Source organism: Eptesicus fuscus, chromosome 12 (genome assembly GCF_027574615.1).
Source record: "Eptesicus fuscus isolate TK198812 chromosome 12, DD_ASM_mEF_20220401, whole genome shotgun sequence".
NCBI classification, from domain to species: Eukaryota; Metazoa; Chordata; class Mammalia; order Chiroptera; family Vespertilionidae; genus Eptesicus; species Eptesicus fuscus.
Window position 1 is genome coordinate 30,756,671 of NC_072484.1, and position 21,360 is coordinate 30,778,030.

The 21,360-nt window shown below is 43.7% G+C and overlaps 1 protein-coding gene across 1 annotated transcript; it reads right to left on the reverse strand.

Moving 5' to 3' along the window:
- Positions 1-920: 920 nt before the first annotated feature.
- LOC129150989 (zinc finger protein 420-like) lies at positions 921-19,573 on the reverse strand. Its single transcript, XM_054724427.1, has 6 exons — positions 19,447-19,573; positions 10,365-10,528; positions 6,369-6,489; positions 5,640-5,729; positions 1,158-2,429; positions 921-1,077 (listed from the first exon to the last, which is right to left on the reverse strand). The coding sequence occupies exons 2-6, from the start codon at positions 10,377-10,379 to the stop codon at positions 1,004-1,006; spliced, it is 1,572 nt and encodes a 523-aa protein (XP_054580402.1). The 5' UTR covers positions 10,380-10,528; positions 19,447-19,573; the 3' UTR covers positions 921-1,003.
- Positions 19,574-21,360: the final 1,787 nt, after the last annotated feature.

A 21,360-nucleotide genomic window follows, 5' to 3' on the forward strand; every position in this document is an offset into this window, starting at 1 on the left:
AGATTGTAGGTCCAGATACAGGGTTTGCGCATTCTTTAACATTTTTAAGTTTTTCTCCAGTAAGAATACTCATGTGGCAGTTAAGATGTACCAGTAAATACTGAAAACAATCTTTGCTGAACTTTTTATATTTGCATGGCTTCTCTCCACTATAAATTCTCTAAAGCGGTGGTCGCCAACTGGTGGTCCACGGACCACTGGTGGTCCACGAGGTCTGAAAGGTTGGCGACCGCGGCCCTAAAGTACATTGAGGCTTGAGCAATGGTCAAAGGTTTTGCCACATTGTTTATATTTGTATTCTTTCAGTAAAGCATAAACTATGTGATATTAAGGTTTCAACACTGGGTAAAGGTGTTATCAAATTCTCTGCATTGTAAGGCTTCTCTCTGGTATGACATTTAGTGAGGTTTGGGCAATGGTTGGAAGTTTTTCCATATTCTTTATATTTATACTAGAGGCCCAGTGCACAGAATTTGTGCACTGGAGTGGGGGTGAGGGTCCTAAAGCCCGGCCAGTGCCCTCTTGCAGTCTGGGACCCCTCAGGGGATGTCTACCTGCTGGCTTAGGCCCGCTCCCCGCGGGGAACAGGCCTAAGCCAGCAGCCGGACATCCCTCTCACAGTCTGGGACCCCCTCACTGCTTACCGCCTGCCTACTTGCTGCTCTTTACTGCTTGGCTCACTGCTCCTTAGCACTGCCGTGGAGGCAGGAGAGTCTCCCACCAAAGCCACTGCGCTCACTAGCCATGATCCCGGCTTCTGGCTGAGCAGTGCACCCCCTGTGGGAGTGCACTGACCACCAGGGGGCAATTCCTGTATTGAGTGCCTGCCCCCTGGTGGTCAGTGAGCATCATAGCAGCCAGTCATTCTGGTTGTTCTGCCATAAAGGTCGCTTAGGCTTTTATTATATAGATTGCTTCTATTCACTATGAATTTCTCAATATTGAGTACAGCTATAGCAAGGTTAAAGGCTTTGTCACACTCTTCACATTTGTAAAGCTTCTCTCAGGTATTCATTCTCACATATTTGGTAAGATTTGAGCGGTGGATAAAGGCTTTGCCACATTCTGTGTTTGTAAGGCTTCTCTCTAGTTGAGTCCTCTGATGCTATAAAGGTTTGAACATGATGTGAAGGCATTGTGACATCTTCATATTTATAAGGGTTTCTGTCCTGTGTGAATTCTCTGATGTTTGGAAAAGGCTGAATACCAGCTAAAGACTTTGCCACATTCTGTACATTTATAAGGTTTCTCTCCAGAATGAATATTCTGATGTTGAGTAAGATGTGAGCCCCGGGTAAAGGCTTTGCCACATTCTCTACATTTATAGGGCTTCTCTCCACAATGAATTTTCTGATGTTTAGCAAGTTGTGAGCCCTCGATAAAGGCTTTGCCACATTCTCTACATGTATAAGGCTTCTCTCCAGAATGAATCCTTTGATGTTGAATAAGATTTGAGCTCCGGATAAAGGTTTTGCCACATTCTCCACATTCATAAGGCTTCTCTCCAGTATGAATTCTCTGATGTTTGGAAAAGGCTGAATACCAGCTAAAGGCTTTGCCACATTCTCCACATTTATATGGCTTCTCTCCAGAATGAATATTCTGATGTTGAGTAAGATGTGAGCCCCTGGTAAAGGCTTTGCCACATTCTCCACATTTATATGGCTTCTCTCCAGAATGAATTTTCTGATGTTTAGCAAGTTGTGAGCCCTGGGTAAAGGCTTTGCCACATTCTCTACATGTATAAGGCTTCTCTCCAGAATGAATCCTCTGATGTTGAGTAAGATTTGAGCTCCGGATAAAGGTTTTACCACATTCTCTACATTTATAAGGCTTTAGTCCAGTATGAATTCTCTGATGATGGCTAAGGTTTGAACAGTGGCTAAAAGCTTTGCCACATTCAGTACATTTATAAGGCTTCTCTCCAGAATGAATTATCTGATGTCGAGTAAGATGTGAGCTCTGGATAAAAGTTTTGCCACATTCTCTGCATTTATAAGGCTTCTCTCCAGAATGAATGATCTGATGCCGAGTAAGATGTGAGCTCTGGATAAAAGCTTTGCCACATTCTCTACATTTATAAGGCTTCTCTCCAGTATGAATTCTCTGATGTAAAATAACATTTGCCTGCCACCTAAAGGCTTTATCACATTCTTTGCATTTGTAAGGCTTCTCTGCAGTATGGATTTCCTTATGTATATTTAACTTAGAGGATTGACTAAACACTTTCACATAGTGATTACACGGAAAAGACTCCTCCTCAATATGAGTATTTTTATGTTCAGTAAGATTTGATGATTGGTTGAAAGACTTGACACATTCACTGAAACTTTCTGTCTTCTCTACAGTATGAATACTCTGAGGTATAAAAATATTTGAGTTTTTTTCAAAGACTTTAGGACATTTATACTTGTTCTGTGGAAGCTGAGCTCTTTGATGGTTATTAGAATTTGACCCTTGGTTAAAGTTTTTCCGAGATTCATTGCATTGGTCACTTCTCTCTTCATTATATGTACTCTGATAATAATTTAAGAGAGAAAAACTTTTAATGAGGGCTCTAATATCACTGCACATGTACAATTGTTCCCAATTACCTATTCTGATACCATGACGATTGTATATATACCCTGTCACATTTATGAAAATTATAGACTCTGGAAAAAGAAATATTTTTCCATCAAACAATAATATCAAATTGGTTAAGGGGTTTACAGATTCATTTATAACTTGTATCTTCATTTTTAAAATATCTCATTTTTAGAAATATTTGACTGTTTAATCAAATGCTAAATTAAATCATTCAAAATTTATTTGCACAATGGACTAGGTGACTTCTCTGATATTACAAATTTTACTTCAGAGAATATGTATTCATTTATTTATTTTAATTATCACATGAGAAAATGTTTATTGATTTTTAGAGAGAAAGAAAAGGGGGGAGGGAGAGAGAGAGATAAAGAGAAATTGATGTGAGAGGGAAAGATCGGTCAATTGCCTCCTGCCTACACCCGAACCAGAGATTGGACCCTAAATCTACATGTGCCCCAACCAGCATCGAACCCACAACATTTCAGGGTGACACTTCAACCAACTGAGCCACAGCAGCCAGAGCAGAGAATATGTACTTTAAAATTTTTTTCTTTAGTTTTTTTTTGTTGTTCAGAAACACATTATTTTGCCAATGTAACTGATGTCAAGTAGAGGGTAATTGCCCCACTTTGGCCATATCCATCATGACTAACAAGATTGTTTCTCTTAATAATCCCCTGCACATTACAAAATCTTCATCCAGTGTAAATTCTCAATGCCACATCTGCTATATCTTACCTGTAACATTTTCTGGAATGACACTTCTACACTTGACTTTGGCAACAAACCCTGGGTGACTTGAGAAGATATAGCTGAAATATAACAAATTAATTATAAAATACACTCAGGTAAATATTCTTTAAATTTTAATGTACAGAATTAATACCTGTAAGAAGACTCCAGTGAGATAGAAGAATAGGAAGCACAAAAACTTCCTTCCTCCATGGCGATGTTAACTTACCAACAATTACTGACCCAATTATCTTCTAAAGTACTTCAGAAGCCAGTTCAAAGACCACAATATCAACCAGAAAGCACAAAATAAAAAAGTCATATCAAAGAGGGAAACAAGTTACCTACATTTGCCCACAATACTTGCTCACCCTTTCTGACACAGGAATGGGAAAATATCATGGGCTCTAAATAAAAGCAAAGTATGTTTTAAACTGGGAAGTTACACAAAACTCACACATGCAGGCTTCTGGTCAAGACAGACGTGTGGGTAATTGTGGCACTGGCAATCTCCCACAACCGTATTAAAAAAAAACTAAACTATAGGAAAAGCATCTTTCAGAACTGACTGAAACCTAACTGAATGAAATTGTAAAACTAAGGACATAAAGAAGGCTTATCCAGACTAAGAGGAGGTGCAATGTCACATAATGGACTGGGCCCACGTGGTGGATAAAAATCACCAGTGATATATCGGCTGCAGAGGGCACATCTGAGGAGTAAAGGGTCCCTGTCCCACAGAAGACCCACCAGCCCAGGGTTCCAATGCCATGAAGAGATATTCCCATTACTCTGGCTGTAAAAACTAGCAAGGATTGTGGTTGAGTGAGACAGAGAGCTGATGGAGTCCTAGGCAGTTCCTCTTAAAGGGCTCATGCTCTGACTTATTCAGATTCATGCCCTGTGAGCTCCAGTGCTGTGGCAGAAGCTCGAATGGCACCAGAGACATAAAGGTTGGACCTGAAGGATGAGAGCTGGAGAAGGAGCTTCCTCCCAGGCATAAGTCTTGGTAGAAGCCATTGTTCCTTTTCTGAGCCTTTCACCCACATAGCAAATAGGAGCCACAGCTGAGTCTCCATCAACTTGGCTCACACTTTTCACCACACCCTGAATATTTCCTGACACCACACCCCATCAACATGCGGGACCACCGAAGTTGTTTCCAGTGGCTTTTCAATACAAACAACCTAAACTGGCTTATGCTTCAGTCTTTACAACAATTTCTCAAACAAGCAGGATCTCGCCCCAGTGTATCCCCCCATAACTCTGGCTAAGTGGCCCCAGCACGGAAACTATGTAATGTCTAATTATTGGGGTGTACACCTGAAACTAATATAATATGATATTATATTGGCAACTACAATTGAAAAAATGTTTAAATGAGTTAAACACACACACACACACACACACACACACACACACACACACACACACACCAATTACACTTTCCAGAATAGGTGTGACGACGGGTCATTAGAAAACTACCACAGCTGATAGTTATTTTTTTTCTCCTGTACAAAGCAAGTTTATAAAGAATGGGATAGCAACAAAAGATCACAAGGCTTATGAAGAAACAGAAAAACAATCCAACCAGAGGAACAAAATAAATCTCCATAAGTTGGCCCTAAGTTAATGAATATATGTTAGTTACCTGACAAAGATATGGAAAAAAAAACCTTAAAAGGGCTCAATTGGAAAAAAACATAAAAAACTAATTATTGCCATCAAAATTAGGCATGACAATAATAAAAATGCAAACAGACAGAAAGTATAAGAAAGAACCAAACAGATATTGGGAATTGAAGAATATAGTTAGTACCTGAATTGAAATATACAATAGAAACATCAGCAAAAGACTTGATTAAGCAAAAGGAAGAATAAGACAACTTGGACACTGACGCACAGTGTTCATGGGATGTGGGAACCTAATTCCAGTATCTTAACCACTTTCCTCCCAAAGTACTTGAATGAGGCAGAAAACAGAACTTTAAAATTAGTTTAACTTAAAATTCCTCAGCAACGTGCACAGACTTCCCCAGGTTCACCAAGAAATGCAAGAGTAGCCAGGTCATGCCACCCTTACACTGTTACAGGAGGACTTTGGCTCTCACTGCAAATGTGATGGAAGCAGAAAGAGAATCCTTAGATGATGTTGGAGAGTAAGTGTTGGAGAGGATCTGTCCCTCGAAGACAGAAACAGAAATAAATGTGACCCTCTCAAAGATCAGTTCCATTGAAGCAGATGTTTCCAAACCATTATATAATATCTGATCTTCGGCCTTTCACCTGGATCATCTGCTTCCTTGATTCCCACTTACCTGGCTGGATGGGTATTGTCTTTTTTCTCTTCAACTCCCAGGGCTCCTTCATGTGCTCCAAAAAGGTGAGTAGGTCTGGCTTAGACACACCTGTTTATTTGAAAAAGGAACATGGTCCATAGCCAGTTTGGCTCATTGGGTAGAGTGTCAGCCTGGAGACTGAAGGGTCCCTGGTTTGATTCCAGTCAAGGGCACATGCCTGGGATGCAGGCTCGATCCCCAATAAGGAATGTGCAGGAGGCAGCCAATCAATGATTCTTTCTCATCATTGATATTTCTACCTCTCTCTCTCTCTCTCCCTTCCTCTCTGAAATCAAATAAAAATATATTAAAAACAACAACCAAAAAAATTATTTAAAAAAAAAAGACAAAGGAATATGGGTTCAATGGAGAATCTCCAATTTCCAATCCAGCCCTGTGCTCAAGTAAGAAGATAGGACATTGTAGAATATCAGAATATTCTTAAAAATTATTTTCCAAAATATTATTTTCTGACAGAACCTTTAACAATACTGGAGACAACATTTAAAGTTTTCAAATCTTGAGTTCCACTTCCAAATACATCAGGAAGCCTTTCTGTTCTGCACCAGCAAAACCCCAATTGCTTTCCTTAATAACATGGATCTGAAACTCTATCATAAAAAGCAGAAGCTACAAGAAGACACTGTACTAATGAAGAAAACAAACCCTGTGGGTGGAGGAGAAATTCTGGAAGGAAGTGGTCCTCACCCAGGAATACCAGGTTCCTGTAGTTCTGCAACATCACGTCCATGTACAGTTTCCGCTGAGCTGGGTCCAGGCACGCCCACTCCTCCTGAGAGAATTCTATGGCCACATCACTGAAGGTCAACTGTCCTCGAAATTAAAAGGAAATTAAAAGAAAAGCATTACTCAATTGAAAATGGGCAGAGGTCATAAAGTCATCCAAAATGAAAAGTTAATAGAACCAGTTTAGACTTAGGACAGTATCCTGAGTTATCCAACAGCATCACTTTGACATTAATATACTCTAATGTTTAGAAAGGAAGATGGCATATGAGCCACACAACCACTGTAATAGTTTTACTTTTCTGAAAGATAAATTTTAAAAATACAGTCATCAACACAAACATATCCATTTTTTAGTGCTATATTTGAATCACAGAGGATCAACTGTACATATTTCTTAGCTGGAGAAGTCATTCTGAGTGAGCACAGTGTAGCACTTTTAAAATTTTAATGAGTTCTGGGTGGGGCCTGAATTTCTATATGTTTAACCAGCTCACTTATAACTATGGATGCCAATGTGCTGGTACATGTGTCGTACCTTTGGATACCACAGAAGAAGAAAACACAGGAAAAAAATTCATATACAAGATTTTGATTGAACAATTTTATGGAATTTACAGGTCTGGTAGATTAGTAAGCCTATCAACCACAGTTGTTTTAACAGTTATTTATATACTAGAGGCCCGGTGCATGAAATTCATGCATGGAGGGGGGGGTGTCCCTCAGCCCAGCCTGCACCCTCTCCAATCTGGGACCCCTCGAGGAGGTCCGACTGCCCGTTTAGGCCTGATCGGGATCAGGCCTAAACGGGCAGTTGGACATCCCTCTCACAATCCAGGACTGCTGGATCCCAACCGCTCGCCTGCCTGCCTTCCTGATTGCCCCTAACCGCTTCTGCCTGCCATCCTGATCACCCCCTAACCACTCCGCTGCCAGCCTGATTGATGCCTAACTGCTCCCCAGCCAGCCTGTTTGCCCCCAACTTCCCTCCTCTGCCGGCCTGGTCACCCCTAACTGCCCTCCCCTGCAGGGTTGATCACCTCCAACTGCCCTCCCTTGAAGGCCTGGTGCCTCTCAACTGCCCTCCCCTGCTGGCCATCTTGTGGTGACCATCTTGTGTCCACATGGGGGCAGGATCTTTGACCACATGGGGGCAGCTATATTGTGTGTTGCAGTGATGGTCAATCTGCATATTACTCTTTTATTAGATAGGATAGAGGCCTGGTACAGGGGTGGGGGCTGACTGGTTTGCCCTGAAGGGTGGGGGTTCCCTTGGGGCGTGGGGCGGCCTGAGCAAGGGGCCTGTGGTGGTTTGCAGGCCGGCCACGCCCCCTGGCGACCCAAGAGGAGGCCCTGGTATCTGGAATTTATTTACCTTCTACAATTGAAACTTTGTAGTCTGGAGCAAAGCCAAGCCTGCTGCTCACTCCGTGGCCAGCAGCAATTTCTGTTGGAGTTAATTCACCTTCTATAATTGAAACTTTGTAGCCCTGAGTGGAGGCTTAGGCCCGCAACAGGAGGCACGGAAAGCTTGGCTTCTTTTGTTACAGCCATCTTGGTTGGGTTATTTGCATATTTGCTCCTGATTGGCTGGTGGGCGTGGCTTCGGCGTAGCGAAGGTGCGGTCAATTTGCATATTACTCTATTATTAGGTAGGATTAATTAATAAATCTCAAAAGTATTCAAAGAACAATAACATTGTTCATTTTTTAACAAATGCTTTTATTGATTTTTAGAAAGAGAGAAAGGGGGAAGGACAAAGAAACAGAAATGTTGATGGGATAGAAACATCAATGAGCGGACTCCTGCACACCCCCTACCAAGGACTGAGCACTGAACCTGGGCATGTGCCCTAATGGGGAATTGAACCAATGATTTCTCAGTGGATAGGTCAACACTCAACCAAGTGAGCCATGGCTATTCATCCTTTTCTATGAAAATATTTTGTAAAATATCCATAAAATGGTAGAGCCTGGGTGTTATTCCAAACTTTTCCTCAAATTTGTCAAAAAGATCAGACCAGTAGACAGACACAACCCTCATGAATATACACAGCTGTTGTAACTGTAAAGAATAGAAACAAGAAGGTAAGAAGAAAGAAGAGGGCAAATAATGTTAACATTTTCTGCACAGAGGCAGACATAAAAATGGAAACCATGTACATATTAAATGCGACACAAAATAAAATGTTCATGTCAATAAAATTACCCTGAAAAAAAATCAACATTAATGTCAATGTCACAAATCTCTTTGTGAATGATTGTCTTTGTATTTTATAAACACAAAAGGGAGGTAAACACACCATGATAAAAAATATTAGCGCCATTATTTCTTTTTTTTTATATATATATTTTATTGATTTTTTTACAGAGAGGAACGGAGAGGGATAGAGAGTTAGAAACATCGAAGAGAGAAACATCGATCAGCAGCCTCCTGCACAACCCCTACTGGGGATGTGCCCACAACCAAGGTACATGACCTTAACCAGAATTGAACCCGGGACCCTTCAGTCTGCAGGCCAATGCTCTATCTACTAAGCCAAACGGGTTAGGGCAGCGCTATTATTTCTTAGCCTTTTATTTATTTGATAAAAGTTATATTTGGTGCTGATCTATATTTTATAAATTTAACACACTTGAACATCCATTACTATGATACTTGTAAACATTTTTGAAAATATAAAGCAGTGATAAAGAAGAGTGTGTCTATGACAAGTCAGTGAAATACAATAAAAATTTACAGGTCTGGGGCAAAGCAAGTATCTCCAGTGAACAACAACAACAAACAAACTTGAAGGTAGAAGAAAGTATCTTCCTCCCACACAACGGCCACAATTTATTCTTTATGTCCCATAGGGGACCTGGATGGACGCAATGGACAGAAAGCTGTGGACAAAAACACAGAGGTAGCTGACTAAAGGTCTGGTTCCTTGCAGATGTTGAAACTGCTGACGCACGTGAGCAGTTGATGAAGGCTTGACCGCTACATGAACTTCTTGGGGTGGCTCTAGTGAACTACACTGCCATCTTTCCCCTACAGCGCAGGCGCTAACAACCAGGCAACCCAGTTGGTAAAGGAAGTAACTGCACCCTGAAATGGAAATCTCCACCAGCAGGCCTTTTTCAAACCACCCTCCTCTGTGTCCCAAGCTTGTTAGAGCCGCGAAGCAGAGCCAGCCCGAGTCAGCTCAGAGGACCTTCCTTTCTTCTGTGTTGTCTCCCTTATGATTGAGCATAAGCCTAAGAAAATCTCCCAAGAAATGTCTCTGGAGGTTCCTCTTGATTTCTATCTTGGGGAACCCAAAAAACCCCATATGACAGTAACATTTTATTTTTTTTATATATATTTTATTGATTTTTTTTTACAGAGAGGAAGGGAGAGGTATAGAGAGTTAGAAACATCAATGAGAGAGAAGCATCGATCAGCTGCCTCCTGCACACCTCCTACTGGGGATGTGCCCGCAACCAAGGTACATGCCCTCGACCGGAATCGAACCTGGGACCCTTCAGTCCGCAGGCCGACGCTCTATCCACTGAGCCACACCGGCCAGGGCGACAGTAACATTTTAAAGAGGGAACTTATAGCATCACAAGGAAAAAAAGTAAGCAGGTGAAAACAACTTCGCGTTGCAGGATCATCAGAAATAGAGAAGCAAAGGTCTGCACCATCTAAATACATGAACTTTATTATTTTTTAAATATATTTTATTGATTTTTTACAGAGAGGAAGGGAGAGGGATAGAGAGTCAGAAACATCGACGAGAGAGAAACATTGATCAGCTGCCTACTAGGGGGGATGTGCCCAAAACCAAGGTACATGCCCTTGACCGGAATCGAACCCGGGACCTTTCAGTCCGCAGGCCGACGCTCTATCCACTGAGCCAAACCAGTCAGGGCTAAATACATGAACTTTAGAAGGAAAAGCAGACACAGAACTGAGCCAAGACAGAGCGTTTACCTGAGAAGCAGCCATACTGTCCTCTTCCTCCTCCTGCTCTGGGCTGTGTTCTCAGGCGACTTTATGTGGACCAATCACACCTGCATCTTGAGGCTATGCCGTGCTTCCACCACACTCACAGGCAGAAGGACTTGGAATGATGAAAAGTGTCACACTCCCTTGTCCTTTGTCACAGGAGAGATTCAGAAACAATGAGCTGCTACATGAAGACCAAACTGTAAGTTTTTCTCTCCTGTCTTCGCTTGCTCTCCCCTCCGACAGACATGCCCAAATTCCAACCCAGCAATGGGAAAGTGGGCTGCACTTCTGTTCCTCCCAAACCCAAGAGAGGGCCCTGGACCAAAGCCCATTGTCAACTCTCACAAATGCCCTGGGGTAGGGAGCCCTTCTGCTAAACACTGGCCTCACTTTTGAATCACCTGGAGCACCACACTGAAAGGACAACGATGTTCTACCCAGACCAGCTGTTCAACTCTGAGGGGGAAGGCACAGGCACTGTTATTTCTTACAACTCGTCAAGTGGTCTAAGGGGATCATCTAGCTAAGCATTTCTTCTGCAGCTTTAACGGGCATACAGAACTGCTGAGGATCAAGGTCCCACTCTAAAAAGTTATAATTCTGTAGGTGGGCAGTGAGGACCACGAAATAGCATCTTTACTTAGTGCTCTGGTGCAGGTGACCTGCTTTAGGTAGCAGTGCGCTAGAGATACTAGACCCAACACACCTGAGCCCGGTGGGTAGTGTGAGGGGTTGGGGTAGGAACTTCTAGCGGGCAGGCTCCCAGGGTGGATCCCTAGAGATGGGGTTGTCCTGGAATGGGTTTGGCCAGGCCTGTAGCTACTGTGCAGATGCAACAGGAGAGAAGAGAAAACTTGGTGGCAACAGGGTTCTGTGAGAATCCTGCCCTCAAAATCCTTCCAAAATGCCACTCAGTCCCCAGTTCTTTGCCCATACCCCTCCCATGGGACACATCGTATAACAGGACAATCTCCCTCATCCCCTGTCCATACATGAGTGGAGCCTCAATCCCTAAGGGACAGGGACAGAAAAGTGTTTCCATCACAGCTGTATTTTTGCAAATGAAGTAAAGGAGCATACTCTAGAAGCCTGCCAAGACATAAGATTGTTTGTATCACATTTATGTTCACTTTCTCTAACTGTACCCCCAAACACATTTTAATTGTTGCTCTTGTTAATGTTAGAACACTTCACATGAGATCTACCATTTCAATTTTTAATATATTTTTATTGATTTCAGAGAGGAAGGGACAGGGAGAAAGAGACAGAAACATCAGTGATAAGAGAGGCTCCCTCCTGTAGGCCGACACTGGGGATCGAGCTGCCAACCTGGGCATGTGCTCTGACTGGGAATTGAACCACGATCTCCTGGTTCATAGGTCGACACTCAACTACTAAGCAACACTGGCCAGGCTTAATAAAATGTTAAGTGCACAATACAATAGTGTTAATGGGCAAAATATTGTACAGTGGATCTCTGAAACTTATTCATCTTTGATAAATCAAAATTTGTATCCCTGAATAGCAACTCCCATTTCCACTCTCCTCTGCCTGTGGCAATGCTATTCTTTCCTCTAATCTTTGTTCCTATGGGTTTGACTCTATTGTGAGAATTCTGAACCTGTATTTATACTGGGTTTATACATTAAAAGTACTTACAGCCGAAACCGGTTTGGCTCAGTGGATAGAGCGTCAGCCTGCAGAATGAAGGGTCCCAGGTTTGATTCTGGTCAAGGGCATGTACCTTGGTTTCGGGCACATCCCCGATAGGGGGTGTGCAGGAGGCAGCTGGTCGATGTTTCTCTCTCATGGATGTTTCTAGCTCTCTATCCCTCTCCCTTCCTCTCTGTTAAAAATCAATATAATATATTTTTTTAAAAAAGGACTTACTATGACATATAAGTTCAAAATCTATAAGGTTAGTAGTCATATTCTTAAATTTGAGGAAGAAAATATGATTAAATTAAAATAAACTCTAAATTTTATAGTTTAACAAACCTAATTATTATGAAAGAAATAGAAAACAAATTCCTGAAACATAGCAGATTGACTATAATAAAACCTTAAAGCAGCCCTAATCTTCATGTGTAAATTTATGCTTTTAACTGCAGTGAAGCAAGTCAATAGGCCCAAGTCATTATTTCTCATTAACATTGTTTTGGGGAATAAAAAATCAGTAACTTTTCCCTCTATGCATATCTCTATGAACAGATTTCCCCTGTTAATAAGGACATCAGGAATATTGGAGGAGAGCCCACTGTTAATGTCCTTAATTTAAATTGATTATTTTTTAAGGAACCTTTCTTTAAATAGGATAATATCCCAAGGCAGTGGATAAGATTTCAACATATGATTTTTGAGAGATCCAACTGAACCCATACACGGTAAATGTACATGGGTGTGTGTGTGTGTATATGTATATATCTATGAAATTTTATCACACAGGTAGGTTTGTTTAAATCAGGGACCACAAACCAGATCTTTAACTTGACACCCCTCCTGACAACTCCCATCCCTAATCCAGTGCAACCATTAATCTGTTCTCTATACTGATCTGGTTGGATTTAATTTTGATAACTTTATAATTTTCAAACAACTAATCATTAAATCACAAATTTGAATTAACCCAATATTTTATTTAACTGAATATATATTTACTATAAATAGTTCTATTTCAACAAACAGTCAATATTTAAAGAAATTTATGTAAGGTATTTCACATCCTTTCCCCCTCTGTGTTTTGAGGAATCAATATGTATCTTCCACTGACAGACATCTCAACTGAGACGGCCACAGTTCACAAGCTCAACAGCCCCAGGAGGAGACTGGCTGCCATATTGGATGGTCCAGCACTACATATCAACATGAAAGTATTTTATGCAATATGAGGGCAAGTCTGTGCCCTGTAAGATTCATCCTTTTCATTTATTTGATGCTTTCTTTGTGGTTAAGTATAAAATCACCTTTGTAACTGAGCATGGTCTTAGGAAAAGAATATTTTTTTTTGTAGGATTAGAGTCAAGTGGGTGTGTATATGGTGTTATTCAGTCTTTCTGTTCTTGTTGTATTTGTCTAAAGATCTGCCAAGTTCTGAGAGAGGAAATTTAAAAATTCTAACTTTCACTCTAGATATATGTTTCTCAATTGCTCCCTACATTTCCAATCATTATGTCATTCATCTTTAGCTTTGTCACTAGTACGTACATTTATGACTACTACGCATTTACTCAACAAGTTTTATTAACCATCTCCTTGGTGCCTGGCATTGGAGACACAGAACAGAACAAGACCAAGGCCTTGCACATGTGCAACCTTAATCAAGAGACACCTTAATCAGGAGGCAGACAATAAATATATAAACAAATAAATAAACAGAAAAATATCTTGAGTCTAGAGAAGCCCAATGAAGACAAGTTAAAACAGCGTGGAAAACTCACAGAAAGTTGGGAGCAACCTAATAGCCATGACGAAGGCCCTAAGGCAGAAACCTGCCTGTGTTTAAGGAACAGTGAGGAGGCCCCGGTGCCGGCAGCTGATCCATGGAGTGGGAGAGAGCAGGAGATGGAGTGGAGAAGGAGCAAAGGGAGCCTGATCTTGTGGGCTCCAATGGGCCATCTTAGCTTCATACACTGCATGTTTTATTATCTATCCTTTCATTGAAATGTTTCATTTATTAAAACTATTATAATATTATTTAATGAGCTCTAACTAATAGGTTCTGGCAATGAATTAGACAGATAAGGTTCTTGTCATATATATAACTCTCACAGAATATTAGAGAAAGAAGAGGAATAAACAATTTGATAGAAAAGCAATAGAAACACATTTTTCCAATCCTACCTAATAAAATAGTAATATGCAAATTGACCGCACCTTCGCTACACCCAAGCCACACCCACCAGCCAAAGCCACGCCCACCAGGCAATCAGGGTGAATATGCAAATTAGCCAACAAAGATAGCGGTTAATTTGCATACGCTGAGGGAGGGAGGAATGAAGACTGAAGACAACTTAGAAGGAAGAGGGAGGAAAAGCAGAAAGCAAGGTGGCTGCCAGAGGGAAAGCCCGGTCGGGGCAAAGCGGGGGCGGAACAGGACGAGGCGGAATGGGGTGGAGCGGGGCGGGCGGCAGTGGCGAGCGGGTGCAGGTGCGGCGGCCGCAAAGGCAGCGGCAGCGCACAAGGCCGCAACGGCCGCTTGCAGGATTCTTCCTGCAAATGGGCTACTAGTTACAAAATAAAACGCAACCATCCTAAGGACCAGGCTCAGTTCTAAGCACTTTCTGCAGAGTCATTAATTCTTGTGACAACATTACGGTCCCTGAGGCCTCTCCCTCCCCCCTCAAAAAAACAACAGGGTCTGGGGAACACAGCCCTTACAATCCCTCAGGCCCCTCTGCTCCTGCTGCTAGTACCTGCTTGATGCCTGCACTGGTGAAGGAAGAGGTAGAGGGGCCCCAGGCACCCAATGCTGCCTTTTTGGCTCATGGGCACTAACTTGTCTTGGTGCATTCTTCATTAAACTGAGGATCCCGGACACTGTTGAAGGAACAGGTGGGATGAGAGGGCTGTAAGCAAGGGAGGGTAGGTCAGCTCTGGATACAGGAAGACCCTTTTAGGGCCATGAGAGGGGAACAGATTGGATGACAGAAACTGGAGACCAAAGAGGAGGCTTGAAGAAGGCTGAGGGACAGAGGACAGAAGCTGAACCAGCTGAAACCATGGAGATGGAAAGGAGAGAATGGGTCAATTCAGGGGTCTGAAACCAGGAGAAAGAGGGATAGAGAATGGGGGTGGGGCACTTGTTGGCACAGAGGACCCTGGGTCTTGTCCAGTGACTGAGTGGACAGAGGGGAAGCTGGGAAAACAGGAAGATTGGGAAAAGACAGTGAGCTCAGTGGGAACTGTGGGTGTGAAGGGCCACCAGGGAGATATTTGGGCCCAACAGTCTATAAGCCAGGAGAGTGTGTTCTCGTGGATCACGGGGAGGAGAACCCTATGCAAAGCCCTACAAGAGTGAAAATGCTCAGGGTGTTCCAGTAACTTTAGCCAGATTGGGATGGGTGTGGGTGAAGCTTTGAAAATACTACAGAAAACTAAGGCCTCAAACACCAGGCAAGGGTGCCGGGACTTCCTGCCCAGGGCAGCAGCATCATGGGACGCCTGTGATGGAAGAAAGAACCTGGGAACAGGTGTGGGCGCAGGAGGCAGGTGGGTTGAAGGGGGCGGGGGTAGGAAAGTCCTAGTGAGTTCCTGATGAGCACAGAGAGCTCTAACAAGAAACACTTTGTAGTGATCACTTGCACACATAGCACCTCAGTGACACAGGTCTTGTGCTGGGCTTTTCTACAAATTCACTCACTTCATTGCAAAGCTGGAGCCTTTATTATCCCATTTCACAGATGCTGACCCCAAGATAAATAATTTGCCAAAACTCACACAGCTTGTGAGTCACAGAGCCAAGATTTGACTTGACTCATGGCTTTCTGCTTCCAGCATCTGAGCCTTTCATTCTACTGCCTCAATTTCCTGATCTGTCTGCCCAAAAGGTGCTAATAATACTCCTTCCACCCTAATAGAACTGTCTGTGCATAGGTCTATTAAAGAGACACAAGCATTTCCTGCATCTTTTCCAGGTATTCACAACGAATTATTTATAATACATAAAAAGATGCACGTAGGTTTGGCCCTGAAAACTTTGAGCTCTCTTGGAACCAAGTTTCATGTCCATCCTTCAACATTTTCAGAGAATGGAGAAAAGGGATTTAGAGGAATAGCAGTGTAGCTTACAGCTCACTAATTTAACACATAATATAAATAGAATTTTAAAAACTGTGAATATTATACTAACTCACTAAAACTAGGTTCTTTCAAGAACATAGCCATCCTTACTAAGTATACCAATGGGTATTCCCACATATTTTAAAGGAGAGAAAGAATGCAAAGCAACACATGATCTAAACTAGATACAATATATTTAGAAGGGAAAACAACTCAAATTTTTGAAAATAACTTACAGGGTTAATTTTATTTTTTAATTTATGCTGCCCTATATTTAGAAAAGAATGGTAAGAGCTGGTTATGAGATGTCAATGCTTATTTCAGAAGTAAATGAAAATTTACAAAAAAGTGGAAATTCAACAAAAATTAATTTCAATATGCTATTTTTAAAATATATTTTTTATTGATTTTTTACAGAGAGGAAGGGAGAAGGATGGAGAGTTAGAAACATTGAAGAGAGAGAAACATTGATCAGCTGCCTCCTGCACACCCCCTACTGGGGATGTGCCCACAACTGAGGTACATGCCCTTGACCAGAATCCAACCTGGGACCCTTCAGTCCACAGGCCAATGCTCTATCCACTGAGCCAAACCAGTTAGGACTATTTCAATATACTTTGTAAAGAACAGTGAAATAAATGTAACAGCAGTAGAAAGGAAAAAGTAAACCCATTTCAAAGAAATAAAAAACCAACACTTTTAATATTCCTTGAAAAAGCTTATGTGGCGATGGACTTGGTCATTCTTGTCCGAATTCACCTCGCTAATCCCATCCCAGGAAATGGGAAGAGACCCAGGGCTGACTGAGACAAGACTCTCTCCCCTCTGGCTGAATAAGGGTTGCAAATGAAGGTTATCTGCTGATGCAAATAATCATTTTATAATTTACTAGAGGCCTGGTGCACGAAATTCGTGCACGGAGGGGGGTTGTCCCTCAGCCCAGCCTGTAACCTCTCCAATATGGGACCCCTTGAGGGATGTCCGACTGCCCGTTTAGGCCCGATCCCACTGGGCCTAAATGGGCAGTCGGACATCCCTCTCACAATCCAGGACTGCTGGCTCCCAACTGCTTGCCTGCCTGCCTTCCTGATTGCCCCTAACCGCTTCTGCCTGCCAGCCTGATCACCCCCTAACCACTCTGCTGCCAGCCTGTTTGCCCCCAACTTCCCTCCTCTGCCGGCCTGGTCACCCCTAACTGTCCTCTCCTACAGGGTTGATCACCTCCAACTGCCCTCCCTTGTAGGCTTGGTCCCTCTCAACTGCCCTCCCTTGCAGGCCAGGTGCCTCCCAACTGCCCTCTCCTGCTGGCCATCTTGTGGTGGCCATCTTGTGTCCACATGGGGGCAGGATCTTTGACCACATGGGGGCAGCTATATTGTGTGTTGCAGTGATGATCAATCTGCATATTACTCTTTTATTAGATAGGATAGAGGCCTGGTACAGGGGTGGGGGCCAGCTGGTTTGCCCTGAAGGGCGTCCCAGATCAGGTGGGGTTTCCCTTGGGGTGTGGGGCAGCCTGAGCGAGGGGCCTGTGGTGGTTTGCAGGCTGGCCACACGCCCTGGCGACCCAAGCAGAGGCCCTGGTATCTGGAATTTATTTTCTTTCTACAATTGAAACTTTGTAGCCTGGAGCAGAGGCAAGCCTGGGGCTCCCTCCGAGGCTGGCAGCCATTTGTGTTGGGGTTATAATTGAAACTTTGTTGCCTTAAGCAGGTGGGCCCGGCCAGGGTGTGTGAAAAGTTTTGCTTCCCCTGTTGCCGGCAGCAACCCTGGCCTGCTCTCTCAAGCTTCATTCTGCCGCCATTTGTTTGAATTTGTTTACCTTCTATAATTGAAACTTTGTAGCTTGAGTGGGGGCTTAGGCCTGGCTAGGGCAGGCGGAAAGCTTGGCTTCCACTGTTACCTAGGAAACCTTGCTCTCTGTGGCTGTAGCCATCTTGGTTTGGGTTAATTTGCATACTCGCTCTGATTGGATGGTGGACGTGGCTTTGTGGGCGTGTCGGAGGTATGGTCAATTTGCATATTTGTCTATTATTAGAGAGGATAAAATGAGCAAGCCTTATAAACTGGACTTGTGCAATTCTCATTGTCATCTGTGTAACTGAAATACAAATATTAAATAAAATAGGTTATAAAGCCACAAGCCACACCTTAATCACCCACATCCCATCAATTTTCCACTCACCCAGAACTGGGTTTCCTTCTTCCTCCACTTCTGTTTCTCGATCCGTTTAGGTCCCTCTCTTTGTTCCTCTCCACTGTGCTTTCCTGTGTTCCCTCACGCTCCTGGCTCCCCTTTATTCTACTCCTTCCCTACACCTGTCCGTGAAGTTACTGGAGCAGTCACCGTCAGTAGCCCTTTCTCCCCAGTCTTTCTGCTTGTTCCCCACCTCCATACATGTCTCCTTTCTCCCCCATCGCTGTGTCCCTTCTGCTTCCAGTTCCCTGTCTGTCAGGTTACACCTCTCCTGCCGGACTCAGGGCACCGCCGCCTGGCTGAGCTCTCCGTGCTGGTTCCTGCTGGGCTGTCACCCCTTCCTCCCTTTCAGCTCCTGCACGGGCCTCATCCAACCTTTTCTCCTGACTCCATCTCAACGCCTTGCCCTTCGGGGCCCCACCTCCGCTAACCAGGGACTCCTCACCCCTTGGCTCCCTTCACGTCTCTAGAGCTCCTCCCTTGCCTCCATGGGTCTCTATTTCTTTCTCCATTTGCTACTTTCCCCAGTTCCTCTTTCATACTTGCAGTCGATTTGCAAGGACCTTCCACATGCTCAATTTTGCTGTCTCCTTAGGGGCACCCTCACTGACCTTTCTGCCCTCTCACTACTTTATTTCTTCTCATTACCTCTTTCTCGTGATTCCCACTCACATCCGTACTGCGCCCCTTTCAGGGCCACCCCGTCGCAGTCACGGCTTCCACGAAGCCTGCATGGGGGGAGGTGACAGCTTGGTGGGACACCCCGTGTTCTTCTGTCCTACATCCCACCTCACTGAAGAGTGTACTCTCCCTCGGCATCCGGCCTCCTACTTATTAAATGGGGAGTAGGGGGGTATCTGGAAGCGGGTTTGACTCCATCTCCCAAGACTTATTTAAATGGCCTGGGGAGGGATGGCTGGCCAGTGAACGGTTTTCGGCAGGAAGACTACGCGCGGGCGGTGTGCAGCGGCCCCGGGAAGGAAACCCCACCGGCAGGGCAGACTCCGTTTAAGCGAAAGGTAACGCGGAGTCCCAAACCCGCAGCGAAGCCCTCAGGGTCAGGAGGTCTCACTGGGACGCGAGACTTACCGCTGATGGGAGGCGGGTTTGGGATTTTAAGGTCTCCTCGGCCCTCGGGCTTCACACGTGCAGGACTGTGGGCTGAGAAGCGGAGGTTTACAGGAGAAAGACCTAACGTCTCAGACACCAGGGCTCCCTTCCCTCAGCACAAGCCGCTTCCGGGTCCGGAAGTAACTGCGCGTGCGCGGGGCTGGCAAAGGAGGCGGGGCTCGGGGCGGCCTGGGCTCCGGGGACAATGAGAGGGTGGGCCGGGCCGATGCGCGGGGCGTGAACCAGGGGCTTTGACTCGGAGGCTGCACCTGGGGCGCTGGGTTTGGGCTGAGCTCCAGGAACTGGGGAGGCGCGTGAAATGCACTGCGGCCTAAGGGTGGGTGTTGCCTGTCCGGTGGAAAAAGTGGCGGAACCGCTGCTGGAGCAGCGTTTCCTGCAGGAGGGTGGAGCCCAGCCCCCAGAATGATGACCAGGATCAGCATCGCCCGGGATGATAGCTGGGTCCTGACTCCTGTCCTCTTGCCTCAGCGTTTGTATTTTCTGAATTCTGAACCTGTGCAATTTCTTTTGTTCCCTGAAAAGCAGGATTACTCCCTGCCCATTCTAAGTTGATGTTTCAAACAGTTTAATATAAAATTTCGAGTTCAGTGGACCACTTATGTTGAAAGCTACAATGTCTTTAACAGGCTGAGAACGGATTTGCTCAAAACTTCTATTGGGAAGTGGTGGACGCGCCTGTGGGTATTGGCAGAGATGCCAGCTGAACTCCAGCTCTGGGGTCTGAGAACCTGGCAGAGTTGTGGTGGAGCGATGATTGGATGGAGGAACGATCCAAATAAGTAATTTAATGAAGCAAGCGGTGCAGTTGTCTGTACAGGAGATGCAAACTTGAAGGTAAAATTCAAAATTGTACCTGTGTGAAATTCAAAATCCTACCTTTGCGAAAAACGCCATCACAGACCAACATCTATCAGAACACCATTTCCATTCCCATTCCCCACTCACCCTGTGCTCAGATGCAGAGACTTTTATAAGGACAAGACCTGGAGGGATGAAGCATGGGATAATTTAGGTCACCGTCCATGCTTTTTAAAAAATATGCAGCCCTAGTTGGTTTGGCTCAGTGGGTAGAGCGTCAGCCTGTAGACTGAAGGGTCCTGGGTTCGATTCAGGTCAAGGGCACATGTCTGGGTTGCGGGCTTGATCCCCTGTGGAGGTGTGCAGGAGGCAGGCAATCAATGATTCTCTCTCATCATTGATGCTTCTATCTCTCTCTCCCTCTCCCTGCCTCTCCAAAATCAATAAAAGTATATTTTTTTAAAAAAGAAAACTAGACAATAAGATTTGCTTTTTCCTTATAGAAATTTTTGCAATTTTTCTAAAGACATTTGGTAAAGATGTCTATCCTCTTTCAAATGAACCTTAAATTAAAGCAATCTAATCAATTTCCAGAGGTCTCATTCAAACCTTCAAGAACCTTTAAAGCAATATCTATGACATAATATCCATCATGAATTAGATTTTTCTCTCAAATCCCTGCATGTGCAACATTTCTGTCCAGTAAGAATTTTTGATGAGATAAAGGCATTTTGGATAAACTCTCCTTTAGCATATAATATATTGATAAGTTGTCACTGCCCTATTCATATGTGATGTTTCCCAAGTATGCCTTTGTTATACTCTTTTGACATTCATTACATTTGACTTACCTAATATTTTGTAAAATTTGAACATCATTACTCATATGTAAAATTTCATTACAAACTCAATATCATGATTATCCCCCAACTGTTGACATTTGGGTAAGAACTTTGCCACACAATGTATTTTTAAGATTTCTTTTACATGTATATTTACTGAAGTTTGGCAAAGTTCGACTCTTGGTAAAATATGTTGTCCAGTGCATTATATTTCAAGACACCTCCCCCAAGT